General features: G+C 37.9%; 1 protein-coding gene across 1 annotated transcript in view; it reads left to right on the forward strand.

Annotated features, from left to right (window-relative positions):
- Nucleotides 1-24,876, forward strand: part of LOC135112900 (ionotropic receptor 21a-like) — a 78,203-nt gene that overhangs the window by 24,108 nt on the left and 29,219 nt on the right. Inside the window, exon 4 of the mRNA XM_064027849.1 lies at nucleotides 11,938-12,144. Within this exon, the coding sequence (XP_063883919.1) occupies nucleotides 11,938-12,144 (207 nt within the window). The remainder of the gene's footprint in view (nucleotides 1-11,937; nucleotides 12,145-24,876) is intronic.

The following is a 24,876-nucleotide window of genomic DNA, read 5'->3' on the forward strand; positions in this document are numbered from 1 at the left end:
TGTATACCTCTCTCCTAACTCCTCTGACTATAAGAAATTCTTTGACTACTTAACTTCCAAAGTGGAGCACATTCTGACCCTCTTCCCTTTTGCAGAGATCTCCATTCTTGGAGACTTCAATGTTCACCACCAGCTTTAGCTTTCCTCTCCCTTCACTGACCATCCTGGTGAACTAGCCTACAACTTTGCTATCCTCCATGACCTAGAGCAATTGGTGCAACACCCTACTCGTATTCCTGACCGTCTTGGAGATACGCCCAACATTCTTGACCTTTTCCTGACCTCTAATGCTTCTGCTTATGCTGTCACCCTTTCTTCTCCGTTGGGCTCCTCCGATCACAATCTCATATCTTTATCTTGTCCTATCACTCCAATCCCTCCTCAGGGTCCCCCTAAGCGAAGGTGCCTCTGGCGTTTTGCCTCTGCTAGTTGGGTGGACCTGAGGAGGTATTTTGCTGATTTTCCTTGGAATGACTACTGCTTCCGTGTCAGAGACCCGTCTTTGTGTGCTGAGCGCATAACAGAGATGATAGTGTCTGGCATGGAGGCGTACATTCCTCACTCTTTTTCTCGTCCTAAAACTTCTAAACCTTGGTTTAACACAGCTTGTTCTCGTGCTATACATGATAGAGAGGTGGCCCACAAAAGGTACTTAAGCCTTCCTTCACCAGAATCTCATGCACTTTATATTTCTGCCCAGAACCATGCCAAGTCTGTTCTCTAACTAGCCAAAAATCCCCTTCATTAACAGAAAATGTCAAAACCTTTCAAGATCTAACTCCCCTCGTGATTTCTGGCATCTAGCCAAAAATATCTCCAATAACTTTGCTTCTTCTTCTTTCCCTCCTCTATTTCAACCAGATGGCACCACTGCTATCACATCTATTTCTAAAGCTGAACTCTTTGCTCAAACCTTTGCTAAAAACTTTACCTTGGACGATTCTGGGCTTGTTCCTCCCTCTCCTCCACCCTCTGACTACTTCATGCCACGTATTAAAGTTCTTCGTAATGATGTTTTCCATGCCCTCGCTGGCCTAAACCCTCGGAAGGCTTATGGACCTGATGGGGTCCCTCCTATTGTTCTCCGAAACTGTGCCTCCGTGCTTGTACCTTGCCTAGTCAAACTCTTTCAGCTCTGTTTGTCAACATCTACCTTTCCTTCTTGCTGGAAGTTTGCCTACATTCAACCTGTTCCTAAAAAGGGTGACCGCTCTAATCCCTCAAACTACCGTCCTATTGCTTTAATTTCCTGCTTATCTAAAGTTTTTGAATCTATCCTCAACAGGAAGATTCTTAAACATCTATCACTTCACAACCTTCTATCTGATCGCCAGTATGGGTTCCGTCAAGGCCGCTCTACTGGTGATCTTCTGGCTTTCCTTACTGAGTCTTGGTCATCCTCTTTTAGAGACTTTGGTGAAACTTTTGCTGTTGCCTTGGACATATCAAAAGCCTTTGATAGAGTCTGGCACAAAGCTTTGATTTCCAAACTACCCTCCTACGGTTTCTATCCTTCTCTCTGTAACTTCATCTCAAGTTTCCTTTCTGACCGTTCTATTGCTGCTGTGGTAGACGGTCACTGTTCTTCTCCTAAATCTATTAACAGTGGTGTTCCTCAGGGTTCTGTCCTGTCACCCACTCTCTTCTTATTATTCATTAATGATCTTCTAAACCAAAGTTCTTGTCCTATCCACTCCTATGCTGATGATACCACCCTGCACTTTTCCACGTCTTTTCATAGACGTCCAATCCTTCAGGAGGTGAACATATCACGCATGGAAGCCACAGAACGCCTGACTTCTGATCTTTCTAAAATTTCTGATTGGGGCAGAGCAAACTTGGTATTGTTCAATGCATCAAAAACTCAATTCCTCCATCTATCAACTCGACACAATCTTCCAGACAACTATTCCCTCTTCTTCAATGACACTCAACTGTCCCCCTCTTCTACACTGAACATCCTCGGTCTGTCCTTTACTTATAATCTGAACTGGAAACTTCACATCTCATCTCTAGCTAAAACAGCTTCTATGAAGTTAGGTGTTCTGAGACGTCTCCGCCAGTTTTTCTCACCCCCCCAGCTGCTAACTCTGTACAAGGGCCTTATCCGTCCATGTATGGAGTATGCTTCACATGTCTGGGGGGGTTCCACTCATACTGCTCTTCTAGACAGGGTGGAATCAAAAGCTTTTCGTCTCATCAACTCCTCTCCTCTAACTGACTGTCTTCAGCCCCTCTCTCACCGCCGCAATGTTGCATATCTAGCTGTCTTCTACCGCTATTTTCATGCCAACTGCTCTTCTGATCTTGCTAACTGCATGCCTCCCCTCCTTCCGCGGCCTCGCTGCACAAGACTTTTTTCTTTCTCTCACCCCTATTCTGTCCACCTCTCTAACGCAAGAGTTAACCAGTATTCTCAATCATTCATCCCTTTCTCTGGTAAACTCTGGAACTCCTTGCCTGCTTCTGTATTTCCACCTTCCTATGACTTGAATTCCTTCAAGAGGGAGGTTTCAAGACACTTATCCACCAATTTTTGACCACTGCTTTGACCCTTTTAAGGGACTGGCATTTCAGTGGGCATTTTTTTTATTAGATTTTTGTTGCCCTTGGCCAGTATCCTTCCTACATAAAAAAAAAAAAAAATACCACTCATATCATTATTACTACTATTATATATATATATATATATATATATATATATATATATATATATATATATATATATATATATATATATATATATATATATATATATATATATATATATATATATATATATATATATATATATATATATATATATATATATATATATATATATATATATATATATATATATATATATATATATATATATATATATATATATATATATATATATATATATTTCATTCTTCCACGTGCTCATTGTGTCTCTATTTTTAAAACTTTCTTCCTTCCTCTCCCCCTTTTTGGGGAATACCACACTTTCCTCGCATCTCTCAGCCAGTCTTTAGGGAAAACACCACTTGAAAGGTGATTGTCTATAATGATGACATCTGTCATTGTTTCCTTTACCCCAGTTCCAGGCACCTGATTAGTCATATCTTCATCTTTCCATCGGTCAGCTCCTTCCGACCGTGATCCAAATAGTTTTACATAAATAGAACCTTGTATGCGTAGCCAGAGTCAGTCATCATGGAGCAGAGACAGTTCAGATTATAGAGAGTCGAAGTATCCGCCACGTCCATCTTAATCAGTGTCTCTCGGAATCACGCGTGTACTATATTTTCTTGTTATCATTAAAAGGAGAAAGTGACTGTGTCTGCATGTAAACCCTTACTAGTAAGTAATTTATATAATCAACCACTACCCACGCCAAGCAATCCACGCTACCTACCAACATCACCGGAGAATCAACGGGCCACCACATCAGCTGCTGCTATCATCACCATGATCCAGTATCAACCTGCAAGTCTACCAGAATAGTGGCGGCAACGGCAGTAACTTCCATCTGAATCAGTGGTAGCAGCATATTGTAACATCAATAACACCCACAACATGCATGCCTCAAAAAATCGTGGAGGTAGACGATTATTCCACTATCATATATTTCTCGTTATGCTGTCGTGACATATTCATGGCGGCCATAGGTCTGTCGTGAAACAATCATGACAGTCATCGGTCCCTCGAGACGCAATCAATAGAAAAAAAAAAAAAAACTTTACGATAGCGTCACGACAGAGCTATGTCATAATTGCTTCACGACAAACTTGCTTCACGACAGCGTCGTGACAAAGTCCTGTTTTCGGTGATCAGTTCCTGCAACAGGTGCTCCCGCTGACCGTACTGTCTTCTCTTGGCTATGCAGGGGCGTGCCCACAATGATATCTTTCTTTGTTGCCTCTTGGTCACCTCTGTATTTCACTAGCAGTGGGTATGGATGGTCTGCAGTTTTAGCTCACACAATAGTACCAACTTCCACACGTTGTTGTCCATCAGCAACATACCATTGAGATCCATTGCATCGATGTGGGGGTGCTGCAGAAAGTGACTCACACAGGTAATTGCACAACTGTAGGCTCTGGTGGCTGTCCCATCCCTTTTCATATCTCCTGCAGTCGCGACACCGTCGTGAGTCTGTCATGCCTTTCTTGTGACTCTGCCTTGTTCATCATCACTGCAGTGACGGCAAAAAATTACCGCTAAATTTCATAATTCCGCAAATCGTGACGCTGTTATAACGCTGCCGTGATGGTCATAAGTCCGTCGTGATGCTGTCATAACGCTGTCTTGACGGATCAATACTCACCACCAAATGTTACGACTGCACTAAAAATCCTATCCTTGGCGCTAACGTGACGAGAATCTTGAATGTGTGGCAGGTATGTTACAAAAGTATGGGGATACTATAAGGTAGCTATCCACATTCGTGATATATATCGGATATCGGCCTCTGGATCTACATTAGGGGAGGCTCCAGAGTAAAAATATTATCAGTTTTGTTATCAGCATCCACGTTCTAAAACAATAAAAGATCTGCATCATTACCGCAGCCACATTTCCAAACAACAAAAGCTCCGCCTCCGCATTCAAGTCAAAGAAACGCGGAGGTTATGATCAGCGAGTACGTGTGTGTGTGTGTGTGTGTGTGTGTGTGTGTGTGTGTGTAAGAACGAAAGAAGGACACTGACCGAGAGCGTGAAGGCTAGTGAGAGCGCAAGGCAGAGAGAGAGAGAGAGAGAGAGAGAGAGAGAGAGAGAGAGAGAGAGAGAGAGAGAGAGAGAGAGAGAGAGAGAGAGAGAGAGAGAGAGAGAGAGAGAGAGAATGTGGGGGTCACGCGCGTGTAAATTGAATTAAGATGAATGAGTGAATGAGTGAGGAAGGGAGGGAGGGAGGGAAGGAGAGTAAGTGTGAATGAGTTTTTTTTATTTTATTTTTATTTTTTTTTACATAAGAAGGTCAATGGCCAAGGGAAATAAAACCGGAAAAAAATCCCTCTCAAGCGCCAGTCCCTGAAGAGGCATCAAAAAGAGTATCGAAATTGAAGGATAAGTGTCTTGAAACCTCCCTCTTGAAAAAGTTCAAGTCACAGAAAGGAGGAAATACAGAAACAGTGGGCAATTCCAGAATTTAACAGAGAAAGGGATGAATAACTGAGAATACTTGTTAACTTTTGCATTAGAGAGGTGGAGAGAATAAGGATAAGAAAAAGAAGAAAGTCTTGTGCAGCAAGGCCGCAGGAGGAGAGGCATGTATTACCAAGATAAGAAGAACAGTTGGCATGAAAACAGCAATAGAAGATAGCAAGAGATGCAACATTGCGGCGATTAGAAAGAGGCTGAAGACAGTCAGTTGGAGGAGAGGAGTTGATAAGACGAAAAAGCTTTTTATCCCACCCTGTCTAAAAATAGTGATATTAATGGAACCCCCCACCCACTCTATACATATGAAGCATACTAAATAAAGGGACGGATAAGGCCCCTGTACAGAGTTAGCAGCTGTGGTGGGGGAGCGTGAAAAAAAAAAGCTGGCAGAGACGACTCAGAACGCATAACTTCAGAGAAGCTGTTTTAGCTAGAAATGAGATGTGAAGTTTCCAGTTTAAATTATAAGTACAGGACAGAGCAAGGATATCGAGTGTAGAAGAGAGGAACATTTATTGAAGAGGGGATGGTTGTCTGGAAGGTTGTCAATTTGATAGATGGAGGAATATAATTTTTGAGGCACTGAACAATACTAAGTTTGCTCTGCCTCAATCAGAAAATTTGAAGAGATCACAGGTCAGGGGTTCTGTGGCTTCCCTGCATGAATTGTTTACTTCCTGGAGGGTTGGACGTCTAGGAAAAGACGTGGGAAAGTGCAGGTTGGTATCATCAGCGTAGGAGTGGATAGGACAAGAAGTTTGGTTGGGAAGATCATTGACGAATAATAGGAAGACATTGGATGAGAGGACAGAACCCTGAGCAAAACTATTGTTAATAGATTTAGGAAAAGAACAGTGATCATCTACCACAGCAGCAATAGAGCAGTCAGAAAGGAAACTTGAGATGAGGTTACAGAGAGGGGGATAGAACCCGCAGGAGAGTAGTTTGGAAATCAAAGCTTTGTGTCAGACTCTATCAAACGCTTTTGGCATGTTTAAAGCAACCGCAAAAGTTTCACCAAAATCTTCAAAAGAGGATAACCAAGACTCAGCAAAGAAAGCCAGAAAATCACTAGTATATCGGCCTTGACGGAACCCATTCTGATGATCAGATAACAGGTTGTGAAGTGATAGATGTTTAAGAATCTTCCTGTTGAGGATAGATTCTAAAACTTAAGATAGGCATGAAATTAAAGCAATGAGACAGTTGTTTAAGGGATTAGAATGATCACTCTTTTTAGAAATAGACTGAATGTAGGCAAATTTCCAGCAAGAAGGAAAAGTTGACAGTTGAAAGAGTTTGACTAGGCAAGGTACGAGCGCGGAGGCATAGTTTTGTAAAACAATAGGAGGGACCCCTTCAGGTCCATAAACCTTCCAAGGGTTTAGGCCAGCAAGGGCATGGAAAACCTTACTTTAATGAAGTAGCATGAAGTAGTCGGAGGATTGAGGAGAGGAAGGAACAAGCCCTGAATTATCCAAGATAAAATTTTTAGCAAAAGTTTGAAAGAAGAGTTCAGCTTTAGAAAGATGAAATGGCAATGGTGATATCAGGTTGAAATAAAAGAGGAAAAGCTAATGAAGCAAAGCTATTGATGAAAGATTTTGATGCTTTATAATAATGAAGGAGTTTTTGGCTAATTGGAGAACAATCTTGGCATGATTCCGGGCAGAAATATAAAGCTCATGAGATTCAGTTGATGGAAGGCTCAAGTAACTTTTTGTGGGCCACCTCTCTATCATGTATAGCACGAGAACAAGCTGTGTTAAACAAAGGTTTGGAAGGGTTAAGTCAAGAGAAAGAGTGAGGAATGTACACCTCCATTCCAGACACTATCACCTCCTTTATGCACTCAGCACACAGAGAATTTGGTGCCTGTATTTTTTCTATTTTTATTTATTTATTTATTTATTTATTTATTTATTTATTTATTTATTTTTTGTGAAGGAAGAGGGTTGTCTTTAAAGGGCAGGCTGTGACTGCCCCCATGTGTTGTGAGACACAAAGGGAAAGGTTCAGTGAGGTCACAGTTGGGTTTAATGAAATTTCACAGCACTTGATCCAGTTCTTAAGACGTCACTGGGAGTAATTATTATCCTTTCAGCAGGTGTGTATTGCCTCCTCTTGAGAGATTAATAGAGTAATAATGGCTGTGGATAGGAAGGAATGTGAGGATAAGCCTGAGTAAGAGTCGGTGTGAGTTAGATTATAAAAATGGGTGAACTGTTAAGCGTGAATGTTAGTAAGAGTGATTGTGGCGATGAGAGTGAGTGCCAATCAGAAACAGTCAGCGTGAGTGAAAGAGGGCAAACCTGAATGCGTGTTAAAGTTAGAGAAAGATAAAATGGGAGTGAGTGTGTAAGAACAATCCTGATTGTTATTCACCCACAAAGGCACAAGACCAACAGTACGAAATGGTGCTACATGGGGCGTGAGAAATCAGACAGAGGTCAAGGGCAGATCCAAACAACGCGGCTGAGTGAGGTGGATTGACTGTTTATTCTCAGAACAGGGTACACGTCAACAGAACTCGTCGCGAATCAGGTTGACGTGTCAACCTCTAAATGGCTTATATTAATATAAATAAACAACATTTCAAAATTATATTTTGATGTCATTTTAGTCTAATTTAATAAAATGTGTATGGAAAATATAATATTCATTTCAATTTACTCAAATTAAGAATAAAAATGTGTACGACAGCTAACGAATATAACCCAACTAATAAATCTCTTGGCTTCAGCACTAAGGTTTGATGAATAGAATGAGGCAGGATGAAAATTAAATTATTCGAGAGGGCGAGAGTCAGGAAGGATGGAGAGTAAATGCTATGAAATGAGTGAAAGGGAGAGACCGAGGTGTTACTCTTCTGTCTTAGATAGATTAGGGCAGGAGAGGTAATAAGAGCAGAAGAGGTGACAACGAGGAAGATTTAAGACAAAACATAGAGGAAGGGAGAGAAAATGAACGGAGGTATGAAGGGATATACTGTGGAGTAGGGAGATGAAGGAAGTTCATATGGAGGGAAGGAGAGTAATTAGGGCACTTAAAAGGAGGAAAGATGAAGGAGAAGGCTGGGAATACGGGAATAAAGCAAGTAAAATAAATATAGGCCGGAAGGGTTAGGAGTGAGTGAAGAACTAAAGGGAGAGAGGAAGTAATGCTGGATAGGTGCTACCATATTCCTCTCCCCTACTCATTTTTGCCCTTCCATAATCCATCCCCTTCCCCCTTCAATTCCCTCCATCTTTTTGCCCTCTGTACTCCCCTTCCTTGATCACATCTACTACATTCTTGAAATATATCATACATTTTTTTGTCTTATTTGATATATATATATATATATATATATATATATATATATATATATATATATATATATATATATATATATATATATATATATATATATATATATATATATATATATATATATATATATATATTTTTTTACTAGATTCCCTCTTTCTCTCTTCTTTGTGGCAGTTACGGCACACGTTACATTCCTGAGTAAAAAAATTATCCGCAACCGCAACCACAGATCTGGAGGTAAAAGAAATCCACAACCGCATCCGAAACAGCAAATATTGATATTTTAACATCCGCATTTTTATCTGCGATCACATTTCATGTGAAATGCATATCCGGCTCTATCTCTACATCAGAGGAGTTGTAAAATTTATTATTTGTTACATCTCTAATCCACATTTTCTGCTTTAATATATATATATATATATATATATATATATATATATATATATATATATATATATATATATATATATATATATATATATATATATATATATATATATATATATATATATATATATATATATATATATATATATATATATATATATATATATATATATATATATATATTATTGCGCATAACTCATTGTTGCATGCAATTACAGACTATTATTTACCTACAGTTGAAATAAGGCCGACTGGCCAGTAGTTTGACGTTAAAGATTTATCTCCTATCTTTAAAATGACACTACATTTCGTTTGCCTCCACATCACCATCCCCAAATCTGATGGTTTCCTAAAGAAATTAACTAGCGTAAAGGACATATTCCGTATGGTCCTGATTTGATTTTTTTTTTTCATGCCATCCAGCTCCCATTCTAAAATCTTTGTTGTGGAAATATGTCAACTTGTCTTCTACTCTTAAAATGTGTTCACTCTCCTGCATGTCCTATATATATTTATGAGTGAAAATAGTTAAAATGTTGCTGTTTGAAATTTTACTGCAGTAATATCTTCCCTAGAAATAACTCTCCATGAGGTACCCTCAACTCATCTATTTCTAGTTCGATAAACCCTTGTAAAAAACCTCCTTACATATGTTTTATGGTTTAACCTGGCTAGCAACCTTTATTTCGTAAATGTTTGTATTTTTTTTTCTTGTTAGCCTCTTCAGTATTTAATCTGATACTGCATATGCCTCTTTTCAGTCTTAAATAGCGTTATAACGTACTTGTAATCCATTTTCTTTCATCTTGTTGCTCTGTCTGCTCAGTATGTAATCAATTAACAAATATTTATACAACTCATCAGCATTAATCTCCTCTAATTCCTCAATCTCGGACCCCTTTACCATCCCTTCTCCATCTTCCTTCCACCTCGATCTTACCTCACCCATCTCAGCTTGTCACTTAACTTGATACCACCCTTGCGCCTCCGACCGCCGTGTCCTACTTCACTCATAACGCTCCTAGTCCCCACCTGGCCTACCCCCCTCTTTTATTTGTAGCCAGTTAACTCCCTCGAGGAACCTTCTTAATCCTTCATAATCTGCTCTCCTAAGGTCTTACTTACATTTCTGCTTTTGGAAGCTTTCTCCCATTTCAAACCTATTCCTAACCACCATCCAACTTCTACTTACGTAATTTTATTTATTTATTATTTCTTTTTCAAGTAAATCTAGAACATTATTTTCCGTGTGGATTCCAAGATTATCTGCTCAGGTTGTCTTGAATTACATTTGAAAAGCTGTCTGCTTCACTGACTCTTGCTGCAAGTCAATGTTCCTAAAATAAAAAAGTCTTACTATACATACCTGATTATATCTGCCTGTCCTACTGATTTCCTGCCATAGTGAGCACCAAGGTTATTTTTTTTATGCTCAGTCGTCTAAACATTAATCCCAATACTACTGTTTCTATTCCTTTCTTGATATCAATTCATATCGATTATGTGTTGTAACCTTGGAGGTGGAGGCAGTAGACACCTGCCGAAAACTCAGTGAAGTCTGAAGCGCTGGAACATGGGGTGACTGTGAACTTACCAATAACCCAGATGTGACCTCACTGTCTTTGTGTCTCACAAAACAAGGGGACAGTCACAGCCTGTCTTCTAAAAACAACTCTCTTCCTTCACACACAACTACATGCGCCTAATTACATACACCCTTTCACTCATTGTTATAATTATATATAATTATAAATTCAATATGGCGACTCATAAACCAGCCATCTGGGGAGAGGACCACAAATGTTCCCATGTCTGACTGTTCTTCTGGTATCGACCCTAAATATTGCGGAAGTTAATGAAGAAAAAAGTTGAGGGGTTGTCAAGACACTTAGGGTAGATACACGAAGAGCAGTCCTACCTGGCGACATTTATGGTCCTCTCCGCAGATGGAGACTTAGAGGAGTCGCCATATTAAATTTATATTTATATATAATTATGATAATGAGTGAAGGGTATCTGTATCCTGTCCTTTCGCTCCAATCTCTCCTCAGGATTTCCCAAAGCATAGGTGCCTCTGGTATTTTCCCTCTGCTAATTCGGGGAACCTGAAGAGATATTGCGCTGATTTTCCATGGAATGACTTCTGCTTCCGTTTTTGTGTGCTGAGCGCATTACAGAGGTGACAGTGTCTGGCATGTAAGCGTACATTCTTCACTCATTCTCTCGCCCTAGACCTTCCAAACCTTGCTTTAACACAGCCTCTTCTCGTGCTATACATGAGAGAGAAGTTGCCTTCAGAGGGTACTTGGTTCTTCTATCACGTAAAGTTCATGAACTTTATATTTCTGCCTGGAACCATGCCAAGTCTGTTCTCCAACTAGCCAAAAACTCCTTCATTAATAGAAAGTGTCAAAATCTTTCAAGATCTGACTCCCATCGTGATTTCTGGCATCTAGCCAAAAACATCTCCAGTAACTTTACTTCTTCATCTTTCCCTTCTTTATTTCAAGCTGATGGCACCAGTGCCATCTCATCTATTTAAAAAAAACTGAACTCTTCGCTCAAACTTTTGCTAAAAACTCCATCTTGGACGATTCAGAGCTTGTCACAGAGACTTGAACGATATCTTGATGAATATTCTGCCTCAAATTAACGGTTAACAGCGTTTATTTATTATAAATCAACTTCTTTGTCTTCAGGAAATACGGACACCTCATTTCATCTATTTTCATTCTTTTCCATAGAATTTCCTTTGGGTTCTCAATTCTCTAACCCGCTAATGTTTTTATTTCCTACCTGTTTCTTGTATAGCTTGCCGATGGGAGTTTAGGGTGGGGAAAGAGCCTTCTGCTTTGCAGTCCTCTCTTTCTGCTATCGCTTTAGTAGTCCTAGTTCAGGTCACTGTCAGAACCACAGGATATATTATGGCTTGTGTATCCATGTAACTCTCTCTCTCTCTCTCTCTCTCTCTCTCTCTCTCTCTCTCTCTCTCTCTCTCTCTCTCTCTCTCTCTCTCTCTCTCTCTCTCTCTCTCTCTCTCTCTCTCTCTCTCTCTCTCTCTCTCTCTCTCTCTCTCTCTCTCTCTCTCTCTCTCTCTCTCCCATAGCAACTCACTCGATCCAACTTCAAGAAAAATTGCTGAGGGTTTCCAGTACGTCGAAGGAATCGAAGGTGGTTTAGCTCGCGTCTTGGAAGGAAACTTCGCATTTATGAATTCCGGCACATTTCTTCGCTACCTAATTGCCAGCAGTTATACGGACGAGTTTGGCGAGACTAAGCTACACATCGCCAAACAATGCTTCGTTCCATTCAGGTGACGTACGCTGGCCACATGGATTATTAGTATTCCTAGACACAATGAGTTTATGTGTGATGTATGTGGATGAGATATGCATGTCCTTATTCAGTCTCTAGAAACTTTAGTTGAAGATTCACACTGAAGCGTAATATATATATATATATATATATATATATATATATATATATATATATATATATATATATATATATATATATATATATATATATATATATATATATATATATATATAGTAGACACCTGCCGAAACGATAATCACCCAGTGAGGTCTTAAGCATTGGATAACAGGGTGCTGTCAACTTAGCATTAAACACAGTTGTGACATCACTGAATGTTTTCCTTTGTGTGTCACAACACAAGGTGATAGTCACAGCCTGCCCTCTTAAAAGAACACTCTTCCTTCACACAAAACTACATGCACCTAATTACACCCAGACCCTTCACTCAAAATTCAAAATCATCATGGGGACTCCTACACCGGCCTCTCAGAATCCCCATCTAGGGAGGTGATCACAAATGTCCCAAGGTCAAATTGCTCTTCTGGTATCGACCCTAAATGTCTTGACAACATTTTCTTCAACAACTTCTACAACATTCGCGTCTTAATATCTAATTTTCTTTCTGTAGAACACCACCTCTCCTCTACTAAACCTCATTTTCTTTTCCTCACTGAAACACAGGTGTCTGATGCGATTGACAGTAGCTCCTTTTCTGTTCCCTCTTACTTTCTCTATCCTCATTTTAGGTCCGAAGCTGGATGTTCTGTCTGTGTGTACAACGACTTAAACGTGCTCTCGTCCCCACGTTCTAGAATGTTCCGAATTTTCCACCATCTAACTGCGAGTCACCCTTAAACTAAATTTATCTGTGTTGTATACCTCTCACTTAACTCCTCTGATTATAAGAAACTCTTTAACGACTTAACTTCCAAAGTGGAGCCCATTCTGATTCTCTTCCCTTTCCCGGAGATGTCCATTCTTAGAGACTTCAATGTTCACCACCAGCTTTGGCTTTCCTCTCCTTCCACTGACCCTCCTGGTAAACATTACTATCCTCCACAACCTACAGCAACTGGTGCAACACCCTACTGGTATTCCTGACCGTCTCTGAGATACGCAAAAAGTTCTTGACCTTTTTCAAACTTCTGCTTATGCAGCAACAAAATCCCACCGTATCTTCTCCGTCGGGCTCCTCCAATTACAGTTTCATATCTGTATTTTGTCTTATCGTTCAAATTCCTTCTCAGAATCCTCCAAAGCGGAAGTGCCTATGTCGTTTTCCCTCTGCTAATTGGAGGGAGCTAAGGAGGTATTATGCTGATTTTCCTTGGAAAGTTTACTGCTTCCCTGTCAGAGACCCGTCTCTTGTGTGCTGAGCGCATAACAGAGATGATAGTGTCTAGCATGAAGGCGTACATTCCTCACTCTTTTTCTTGGCCTAAACCTTCCAAACTTTTGTCTAACACAGCCTGTTCTCGTGCTATACATGATAGCGAGGTGGCCACAAGCGGTACTTGAATTTTCCTTCAACTGAATCTCATGTGCTTTATATTTATTTCTGGAATCATGCCAAGTCTGTTTTCCAACTAGCCAAAAACTCCTTCATTAATATAAAAAAAAAAGAAAAAAAAAGTAAAAAATCTTTTAAGATTTCCTCTCTTGACTTCTGGCACCTAGCCAAAAAACATCCCAAAAACTTTGTTTCTTCAGCTTTTCCTCATTTATTTCAACGTGATGTCATCACTGCCATCTCATCTATTTCTAAAGCTGAACTCTTCTTTCAAACCTTTGCTAAAAATTCTACCTTGGATAATTCAGGCTTTATTACTCCCTCTCTTCCACCCTCTGACTACTTCATGCTACTCATTAAAATCCTTCGTAGTGATGCTTTCTATGCCATCGCTGGCCTAAACCTGATCAGGTCCCTTCTATTGTTCTCTGAAGCTGTGCCTCCATGCTTGCACCTTGCCTAGTCAAACTCTTGTAATTCTGTCTATCAACATCTACCTTTGCTTCTTGGTGGAAGTTTGCCCACATTCAGCCTGTTCCAAAAAAAGGGTGACGTTCTGATCCCTTAAACTACCGTCTTATTGCTATAATTTTCCACCAATTTAATTTTTTTTTTATTTATTCTCATCAGGAAGATTCCTAAAGATCTGTCACCTTATAACCTTCTATCTAATCGTCAGTATGGGCTCCTTCAAAGCCGCTCTACTGGTGATCTTCCAGTTTTCCATACTGAATCTTGGTCATCCTCTTTTTTAGAGATTTATGTGAAACTTTTGTTGTTCCTTCAGATGTACCAAAAGTTTTTGATTTACAGACCTCCTACGGCTTCTATCCTCGTCTATGTAACTTTATCTCAAGTTTCCTTTCTGAACGTTCTATTGCTGCTGTGGTAGACGGTCACTGTTCTTCTCCTAATTCTATTGATAGTGGTGTTCCTCAGGGTTCCGTCCTGTCACCCACTCTCTTCCTATTATATCTATTTATATATAAAATTATATAATATTCCCGTTAAAATTAACGATCATTATCAACAGCTCCCACTTCAAACATCTGATATTTACCGAAGAGACATTGATGGAGATAGCATGGTTCATGAGATATACACTACTATGATTAATGGATGTCAGCTGCACGCACGATAGAGATACGATTATATCAATGTTATTTCTAAGATGTAGGGGAAATTATAGAATAGAATATATCATTAACTCCGTTTCACAGTCGTTGACGCTTGGTTTTTCGCACGCAGCTATATATATATATATATATATATATATATATATATATATATATATATATATATATATATATATATATATATATATATATATATATATATATATATATAGCTGCGTGCGAAAAACCAAGCGTCAACGACTGTGAAACGGAGTTAATGATATATTCTATTCTATAATTTCCCCTACATCTTAGAAATAATATATATATATATATATATATATATATATATATATATATATATATATATATATATATATATATATATATATATATATATATATATATATATATATATATATATATATATATATATATATATATATATATATATATATATATATATATATATATATATATATATATATATATATATATATATATATATATATATATATATATATATATATATATATATATATATATATATATATATTATTTCTAAGATGTAGGGAAAATTATAGAATAGAATATATCATTAACTCCGTTTCACAGTCGTTGACGCTTGGTTTTTCGCACGCAGCTATATATATATATATATATATATATATATATATATATATATATATATATATATATATATATATATATATATATATATATATATATATATATATATACACACATAGATGATCACTGGCTAAATGAAGCAAAATTCGAAAAAAAAAATCCTACTTAAGCGTCAGTCTCGAAAGAGACGTCAAAAGAATCATCGAGTTAAGAGTAAGTGTCTTGAAACCTCCTTCTTAAAAGAGTTCAAGTCATAGGAAGGTGAATATACAGAAACAGACGCGTAGTTACTGAGTTTAACAGAGAAAGGGATGAATGACTGAGAATACTGGTTAACTCTTGCACTAGAGAGGTGGACAGAATAGGTGGATAGAATTTGAATGAGAGAAAGAAGAAAGTCTTGTGCAGCGAGGCCGCGAAAGGAGGCGAGGCAAGCAGTTAGAAAGGTTAGAAGGGCATTTAGCATGAAAATAGCGATAAAAGACAGCAAGAGATGCAGCACTGTGATGATGAGATAGAGGTTTAAGACAATCAGTTAGAGAAGAGGAGTTGAAAAGACTAAAACTTTTGAGCGGTATGAGTCGAAGCCCTGCATACATGTGAAGCATGCTCCATACATGGGCGGATAATGTTCCTGTACAGAGTTTGCAGCTGGTGGTTGAGAAAAACTGGCGTAGACGACTCAGAACGCCTAAATTGATATAAGCTGTTTTAGCTAGAGATGAGATCTGAAGCTTTCGGTTTTGTTTATAAGTCAAGAAGAGACCAAAACATATTCACTGTAGAAGAGGGGGACAGTTGAGTGTCATTGAAGAAGAGGAGATAGTTGTGTGGAAGGTTGCGTGAAGTTGATAGATGGAGGTATTTGTGGCATTTTAGTTTTTTAGCCATTGAACAATACTGAGTTTGCTCTGCCCAAATCATAAATTTTAGAAAGATCAGAAGTCAGGCGTTCTGTGGCTTCCCTGCGTGAAATGTTTACTTCCTGAAGGGTTGGACGTCTATGAAAAGACGTGGAAAAGTGCAGGGTGGTATCAGCGTAGGAGTGGATAGGACAAGAAGCTTGGTTTAGAAGGTCATTGATGAATAATATGAAGAGAGTTGGTGGCAGGACAGAACCCCAATGAACACCAGAGATTTAGAACAGTGACCATCTACCACACAAACACTAGGACGGTCAGAAAGGAAACTTGAGATGAAGTTCAAAAGAGAAGGATAGAAGCCATAGGAAGGTGATTTGGAAATCAAAGCTTTGTGCCAGACTCTATCAAAGGCTTTTGATATGTCTAAGGCAACAGCATAACTTTCACCGAAATATTTAAAAGGGGATGGCCAAGACTCAGTAAGGAAAACCAGAAATCATTAGTAGAGCGGTCCTGACGGAACCCAAACGGGCGATCAGATAGAAGGTTGTGAAGTGATAGATGTTTAAGAATCTTCCTGTTGAGAATAGATTAATAAATTTTAGAGGCAGGAAATCAAAGGAATGGGACTGTAATTTAAGAAATTACAACTGTTACTCTTTTTAGAAACAGGCTGAATGTAGGCAAACTTCCAGCAAGAAGGAAAGGTAGATGTTGGTAGACAGAGTTGGACGAGTTTGACTAGACTAAGTATAAGCACGGAGGCAGTCTCGGACAACAATAGGAGGTACCCTATCAAGTACATAAGCCTTCCGATGATTAAGGCCAACGATGGCATAGAAAACATCACTGCGAAGAACTTTAATAAATAGCATGAAGTAGTTGGAGGGTGGAGAATAGGGAGGAACAAGCCCTGAACCAGCCAAGGTAGAATTTTTTAACAAAGGTTTGAGCGAATGGTTCAGCTTTCGAAGTAGATGAGATAGCAGTGGTGCCCTCAACTTGCACAAATGAGGGAAAGATGAAGAAGCACAGTTATTGGAGATGTTTTTGGTTGGGTCCCAAAATTCACGAGGAGAGTTAGATCTCGAAAGATTTTGACATTTTCTTTTAACTAAGGAATTTTTTACTAGTTGGAGAACAGACTTGGCATGATTCCGGGCAGACATATAAAGCGCATGAGAATCAGGTGATGGAAGGCTCAAGTACCTTTTGTGAGCCACCTCTCTATCATGTATATCACAAGAACAGGCTGTGTTCAACCAAAGTTTGGAAGGTTTAGGTCGAGAGAAAGAGTGAGGAATGTACGCCTCCATAGCAGACACTATCACCTCTGTTATGCGCTCAACACACAGAGATGGGTCTCTGACACAGAAGTCATTCCAAGGAAAGTCCGAATAATACCTCCCCAAGTGCCCCAAACTAGCAGAGGGAAAACATTAGAGACACCTCTTTGGGAACCCTGAGTGGGTATTGGTGCGACAGGACAATATACAAATTCGACGTTGTGATCGGAGGAGTCCAACGGAGAAGATAGGGTGACAGCTTAAGGAGAAGGATTAGAGGTGAGGAAAAGGTCAGGAATATTGGATGTATATCCAAGACAGTCAGGAATACTATTATGGTGTTGCACTAGTTGCCCTAGGTCATGGAGGATGGCAACGTTAAAGGCTAGTTCACCAGGATGGTCAGTGAGGGAGAGGAAATCAAAAGCTGGTGGTGACTTTTGAATTCTCCAAGAATGGAGATTTTCGTAAATGGGAAGAGAGTCAGAATGTGCTCCTTTCTGGAAGTTAAGTAGTCAAAGAATTTATTTATTTATTTTTTTTTTTGTCAAAGGGATTAGGTGAGAGGTATACAGGACAGATAAATTTAATTTGAGAGTGACTTTGTAGTCTTAGCCAGATGGTGGAAGAATCGTAAGATTCAAAAGCGTGGGCACGAGAGCAAATCAAGTCGTTGCGCACAAAGACGCAACATCCAGCTTTGAACTAAAAATGATGATAGAGAAAGGAGAAAACAGAGAAGGGGTTACTGACAATTCCCTCACACACACACACACATGTGTTTGAGTTACGAAAAGAAAATGAGGTTCAGTAGAGAAAAGGTGATGCTCTACAGATTGAAAATTAGATCTAAGGCCGCGAATGTTGCATAAGATAATGAAGAGAAACGTGAGAGACGAGTCGATGTCAAGAGAAGAGCATTCCGACCTGGTGTCATTTTTGGTATGGTACAAGGCATTTGTTATACATATTTTAAAGCACCTTTGAATAATGGTTTTTTTTTTACTTATTTATTTATTTTTTTTATTTTAATAATAATAATAATAATAATGATAATAATAATAATAATAATAATAATAATAATAATAATAATAATAATAAAAATAATAATAATAATAATGATAATAATAATAATAACAATAATAATAATAATAATAATAATAATAATAATAATAATAATAATAATAATAATGATATTATTATTATTATTATTATTATTATTATTATTATTATTATTATTATTATTATTATTATTTATCATTATTATTATTATTATTAATATTATTATTATTATTATTATTATTATTATTATTATCATTACTATTGTTTATTATTATTATTATTATTTTAGAATAGTCTTGCCTTTTTTCTTTTTTCTTTTTTCCTTTCACTTTTTTTTGGGGAACGGAATATGGCTGCAGGCCAAGAACACCAATGCATAATAAAGTTAGGATAATAAAGAGTCACTTGTTAAGCAGTTTTTTTTTTTTTTTTTTTTTTTTAAGGCTACACAAATATTTGATATGAAATAAATGTTTTTATTTGACCATAAAAATATCAATATTTTTTAATGTAAAAAGAAGATAATGTTTTTTTTTTCTCTAACAGTACCGACTTTTTCTCTAACAGTACCGACTCTTTCTAATAAAATAAATTTCTATTTCCATAAAAAAAAAATATATATATATACATATATATATATATATATATATATATATATATATATATATATATATATATATATATATATATATATATATATATATATATATATATATATATATATATATATATATATATATATATATATATATATATATATATATATATATATATATATATATATATATATATATATATATATCTCCTTTCCCACAAAAAATAAATTTCTATCCTTCTAACAAAATAAATTTTCAGTCTCCCAACAAAATATGTCCTTTTTATTAGCAAAATTGTCCTTTTCTTGACAAAACGAATTTCTTTTCATAACAAATATATGTCCCTTTTCCTGACAATACAAATTTCTTTTCTCCTGTGTGTCAGTGTGTGTGTGTGTGTGTGTGTGTGTGTGTGTGTGTGTTTAATTAATATACTGTATTCAGTCACCATGGCACACATATTACTAACAGCAGTCACTTTTGCCTACGCATTAGATTTTGAAGAAATTTCTAGCATTTAACTTTTTATTACATTCTTGAAGTTCTAAATATGAGCGCTGCTGTTCATTAAATGGATTTCACATGTTACCTGGTCTCTCTCTCTCTCTCTCTCTCTCTCTCTCTCTCTCTCTCTCTCTCTCTCTCTCTCTCTCTCTCTCTCTCTCTCTCTCTTCTCTCTCTCTCTCTCTCTCTCTCTCTCTCTCTCTCTCTCTCTCTCTCTCTCTCTCTCTCTCTCTCTCTCTCTCTCTCTCTCTCTCTCTCTCTCTCTCTCTCTCTCTCTCTCTCTCTCTCTCTCTCTCTCTCTCTCTCTCTCTCTCTCTCTCTCTCTCTCTCTGTCTCTCTCTCTCTCTCTCTCTCTCTCTCTCTCTCTCTCTCTCTTGAAACCTCCCTCTTGAAGCAATTCAAGTCATAGGAGGGTGGAAATACAGAAGCAGGCAGGGAGTTCCAGAGTTTACCAGAGAAAAGGATGAATGACTGAGAATACTGGTTAACTCTTGCATTAAAGAAACTGACAGAAAGAAGAGAAAGACAGAAAGAGAGAAAGAAGAAAGTCTTGTGCAGCAAGGCCGCGGGAGGAGGGGAGGCATGCTGTTAACAAGATTAGCATGAAAATAGCGGTGGAAGACAGCTAGAGATGCAACTTTGCGGCGATCAGAGAGAGGCTGAAGACAGTCAGTTAGAAGAGAGGAGTTGAAGAGACGAAAAGCTCTTGATTCCACCCTGTCTAGAGGAGCATTATGAGTGGAACCCCCCCAGAAATGGAAAGCATACTCCATACATGGACGGATAAGACCCTTGTACAGAATTAGCAGGTTGGGGGGTGGGGACTGGTTGAGACGTCTCAAAACGCCTAACTTCATAGAAGCTGTTTTAACTAGAGATGAGATGTGAAATTTCCAGTTCAGATTATAAGTAAAGGGCAGACTGAGGATGTTCAGTGTAGAAGAGGGGGACAGCTGAGTGTCAATGAAGAAGAGGGGATAGTTGCCTGGAAGGTTGTGTCGAATCGGTAGATGGAGGAATTGAGTTTTTGAGGTATTGAACAATACCAAGTTTGCTCTGCCCCAATCAAAACTTTTAGAAAGATCAGAAGTCAAGCGTTCTGTAGCTTCCCTGCGTGAGATGTTTACCTCCTGAAGGGTTGGACGTCTATGAAAAGACGTGGAAAAGTGCAGGGTGGTATCATCAGCGTAGGAATGGATAGGACAAGAAGTTTGGTTTAGAAGATCATTAATGAATAATAAGAAGAGAGTGGGTGACAGGACTGAACCCTGAGGAACACCACTGTCAATAGATTTAGGAGAAGAACAGTGACCGTCTACCACAGCAGAAATAGAACAGTCAGAAAGGAAACTTGAGATGAAGGTACAGAGAGAAAGATAGAAGCCGTAGGAGGGTAGTTTGGAAATCAAAGCTTTGTGCCAGATTCTATCAAAAGCTTTTGATATGTCCAAGTTAACAGCAAAAGTTTTACTAAAATCTCTAAAAGAGGATGACTGAGTAAGGACTCAGTAAGAAAAGCTAGATCACCAGTAGAGCGACCATGACAGAACCCATCCTGGCGATCAGATAGAAGGTTTTGAAGTGATAGATGTTTAAGAATCTTCCTGTTGAGGATAGATTGAAAAACTTTAGATAGGCAGGAAATTAAAGCAATAGGACGATAGTTTGAGAGATCAGAACGGTCATCCTTTTTAGGAACATGCTGAAAGTAGGCAAACTGCCAACAAGAAGGAAAGGTACAAGTTGACAGATAGAGTTGAAAGAGTTTTACTACGCAAGGTGCAAGCACGGAGGCACAGTTTCGGAGAACAACAGGAGGGACACCATCGTGTCCATAAGCCTTCTGAGAGTTTAAGCCAGCGAGGGCATGGAAAACATCATTGCGAAGAATTTTAGTAGGTAGCATTAAGTAATCAGAGGGTGGAGGAAATGGAGCAACAAGCCATGAATCGTCCAAGGTAGAGTTTTTAGCAAAGATTTGAGCAAAGAGTTTAGTTTTAGATGTAAATGTGATATCAGTGGTGCCATCTGGTTGAAATAAAGGAGGGGAATAATAAGAAGCAAAGTTATTAGAGATATTTTTGGCTAGATGCCAGAAGTCACGAGGGGAGTTTGATTTTGAAAGATTTTGACACTTTCTGTTAATGAAGGAGTTTTTGGCTAGTTGGAGAACAGACTTGGTATGGTTCCGGGGAGAAATGTAAAGTTCATGAGATTCTGGTGATGGAAAGCTAAAGTACCTTTTGTGGGGCACCTCTCAATCATGTATAGCACGAGAACAAGCTGTATTAAACCAAGGTTTGGAAGGTTTTGGTCGGAAAAAAAGAGTGAAGAATGTACGCCTCCATGCCAGACACTATCACCTCTGTTATGCGCTCGACACACAAAGACGGGTCTCTGACACGGAAGCAGTAGTCATTCCAAGGAAAATCAGCAAAATACCTCCTCAGGTCCCCCAAACTAATGGAGGCAAAACTTCAGAGGCACCTTCGCTTAGGGGGATCCTGAGGAGGTATTGGATCGATAGGTCAAGATACAGATATGAGATTGTGATCGGAGGAGCCCAACGGAGAAGAGAGGGTGACAGCATAAGCAGGATTAGAGGTCAGGAAAAGGTCAAGAATGTTAGGCGTATCTCCAAGACGGTCAGGAGTACGAGTAGGGTGTTGCACTAATTGCTCTAGGTCGTGGGGACATGGGATGTTGACCAGTTCTAGTTCACCAGGATGGTCAGCGAAAGCTGAGGGAAGTCAAAGCTGGTGGTGAACACTGAAATCTCCAAAACTGGAGATCTCTGCAAAAGGAAAGAGAGTCAGAATGTGCTCCATTTTGGAAGTAGTCGAAGTATTTCTTATAGTCAGAGGAGTTAAGTGAGAGGTATACAGCACAGATAAATTTAGTTTGAGAGTGACTCTGTAGTCGTAGCTATATGGTGGAAAACTCAGAAGATTCAAGAGAGTGGACACGAGAGCAGGTTAAGTCGTTGCGCTCATAAACGCAACATCCAGCATTGGATAGAAAATGAGGATAGAGAAAGTGGGAGGGAATAGAAAAGGGGCAACTGTCAGTTGCCTCAGACACCTGAGTTTCAGTGAGGAAAAGAAGATGAGCTGTAGAAGAGGAGAGGTGGTGTTCTACAAACTGAAAATGAGATCTTAAATCGGAACTGTTGCAGAAGTTAATTAAAAATAAAAGTTGAGGGGGGTGTCAAGTGGTCCCCTCCCCAGATTTGGACTTTGAGGCTGGTGTAGGAGTCGCCATGATAATTTTGAATTTTTGAGTGAGGGGTGTGTGTGTGATATTAGGTGCTTTAGTTCTGTGTGGAGGAAGAAAATTGTCTTTAGAGTACAAGCTGTGACTGCCCCTTGTGTTGTGAGACACAAAGGGAAACGTTCAGTGAGGTTACAGCCAGATTTAATGATAAGTTCAAGTATATATATATATATATATATATATATATATATATATATATATATATATATATATATATATATATATATATATATAGATAGATAGATAGATAGATATAGATAGGTAGATAGATAGACAGATATGAGATAAGAAGGGATACACTAGACTTCCTTCCTTTATTACAACGTTTCATTCTCACCATCAGACTAAAAGTAGATAAAAAAAAAAGATAAATAAATAAGTACAACGACCAAAATCATGAAATATTGACAAGATTTGAAAACAAAACGGTAACCAAAAGGGGACAGGCGGGCAAGCATTAAAAAAAAGTAAATAAATAGATAACCAATCAACATTAGCTTATACATGACAGAAAGAAAGAAAAAAGAAAAAAATAAATAAAAAAAAATATATATATATATATATATATATATATATATATATATATATATATATATATATATATATATATATATATATATATATATATATATATATATATCAAGCAAAATAAAGGTATGAAGCTATAGACAAACCTTGTGTGTTTTCGCGTGTGGTGTGGTGATGATTGACAAGGAGTGTTAGTCTTCACTACAACACACGAGAACATACAAGGTTTGTCCATAGCTTCATATCTTTATTTTGTTTATATTTTTTTCTTGTTATGTATAAGCAATTTTTTTTATTTATTTATTTATTTTTTGTTAATACTTGCCTGTCTGTCCCCTTTTGGTTAGTATTTTTTTTTTATCTTGTCCCTATTGTGATGTGATATTTTATGATTTTCGTCTTTGTACTTATTTTTATCATTTATTATTATTATTATTATTATTATTATTATTATTATTATTATTATTATTTATTTATTTATTTTTATTAGCCTTCTGTGAAGGTGAAATGTTGCAATAAATGAAGAGTCTGGTGAATAAATGAAGGGGTCTGGAGTCTATAGTCTGGTGTATCACTGCTTACCTCTTCTAATAATATATACATATATATATATATATATATATATATATATATATATATATATATATATATATATATATATATATATATATATATATGTATGTATGTATGTATGTATGTATATATGAATATGAATCTAAAGTATCTTACAAAGTTCGTCTTATTACAGCAGAATGGCAGAAGCAACAGAAAGTTGTGGTGTGGGGCTTGGTGCAGGTCTGACAGCTCATTGTGACACTGACTTTCACTGCAGTTTAGCTCAAAGGCTATCATATTTCTGACCTCTGTGAGGAAGTGGTGTAGGAAGTGGTCTTTCCTAAGTTGCCCGCATTTTTTATTTTTTTAGTTGAATGTCATCTGCATTAAGTTATGTGATGAGACTACATGTAATATCACCATGTTAATGTAGTGAGAGAAGGACAAAGTGAGATGACATATTGGTAAGTGCAGTTTGTGAATGACAACTAAGACAACAGAATGCTTTGGCATTTGAAATGAGTTAGAGTGGGATGACTGGAATATGAAAGGGCAAGTATTAAGGGAGAAGTCACTCTCGGTCATTCCCTTATTGAGAAAGTTATTACGAAATCACTAGATTCGTATCAAAGGTGGATCAAGTAATGCCAATGTACATTTGGCACTCTCAGGCGCGCCTCAAGTGAATGGTGCTCTTGGGAACAGCCAGTATATATGCCGCGTTGAAGGCATTAGTGAGCGATATGTTTCCAGGCATTTTTTTTTTTCTGTGCTGGCGTGATCGGCTCTTTTATCCAGTACTACC

Source organism: Scylla paramamosain, chromosome 24, assembly GCF_035594125.1.
Source record: "Scylla paramamosain isolate STU-SP2022 chromosome 24, ASM3559412v1, whole genome shotgun sequence".
NCBI lineage: Eukaryota > Metazoa > Arthropoda > Malacostraca > Decapoda > Portunidae > Scylla > Scylla paramamosain.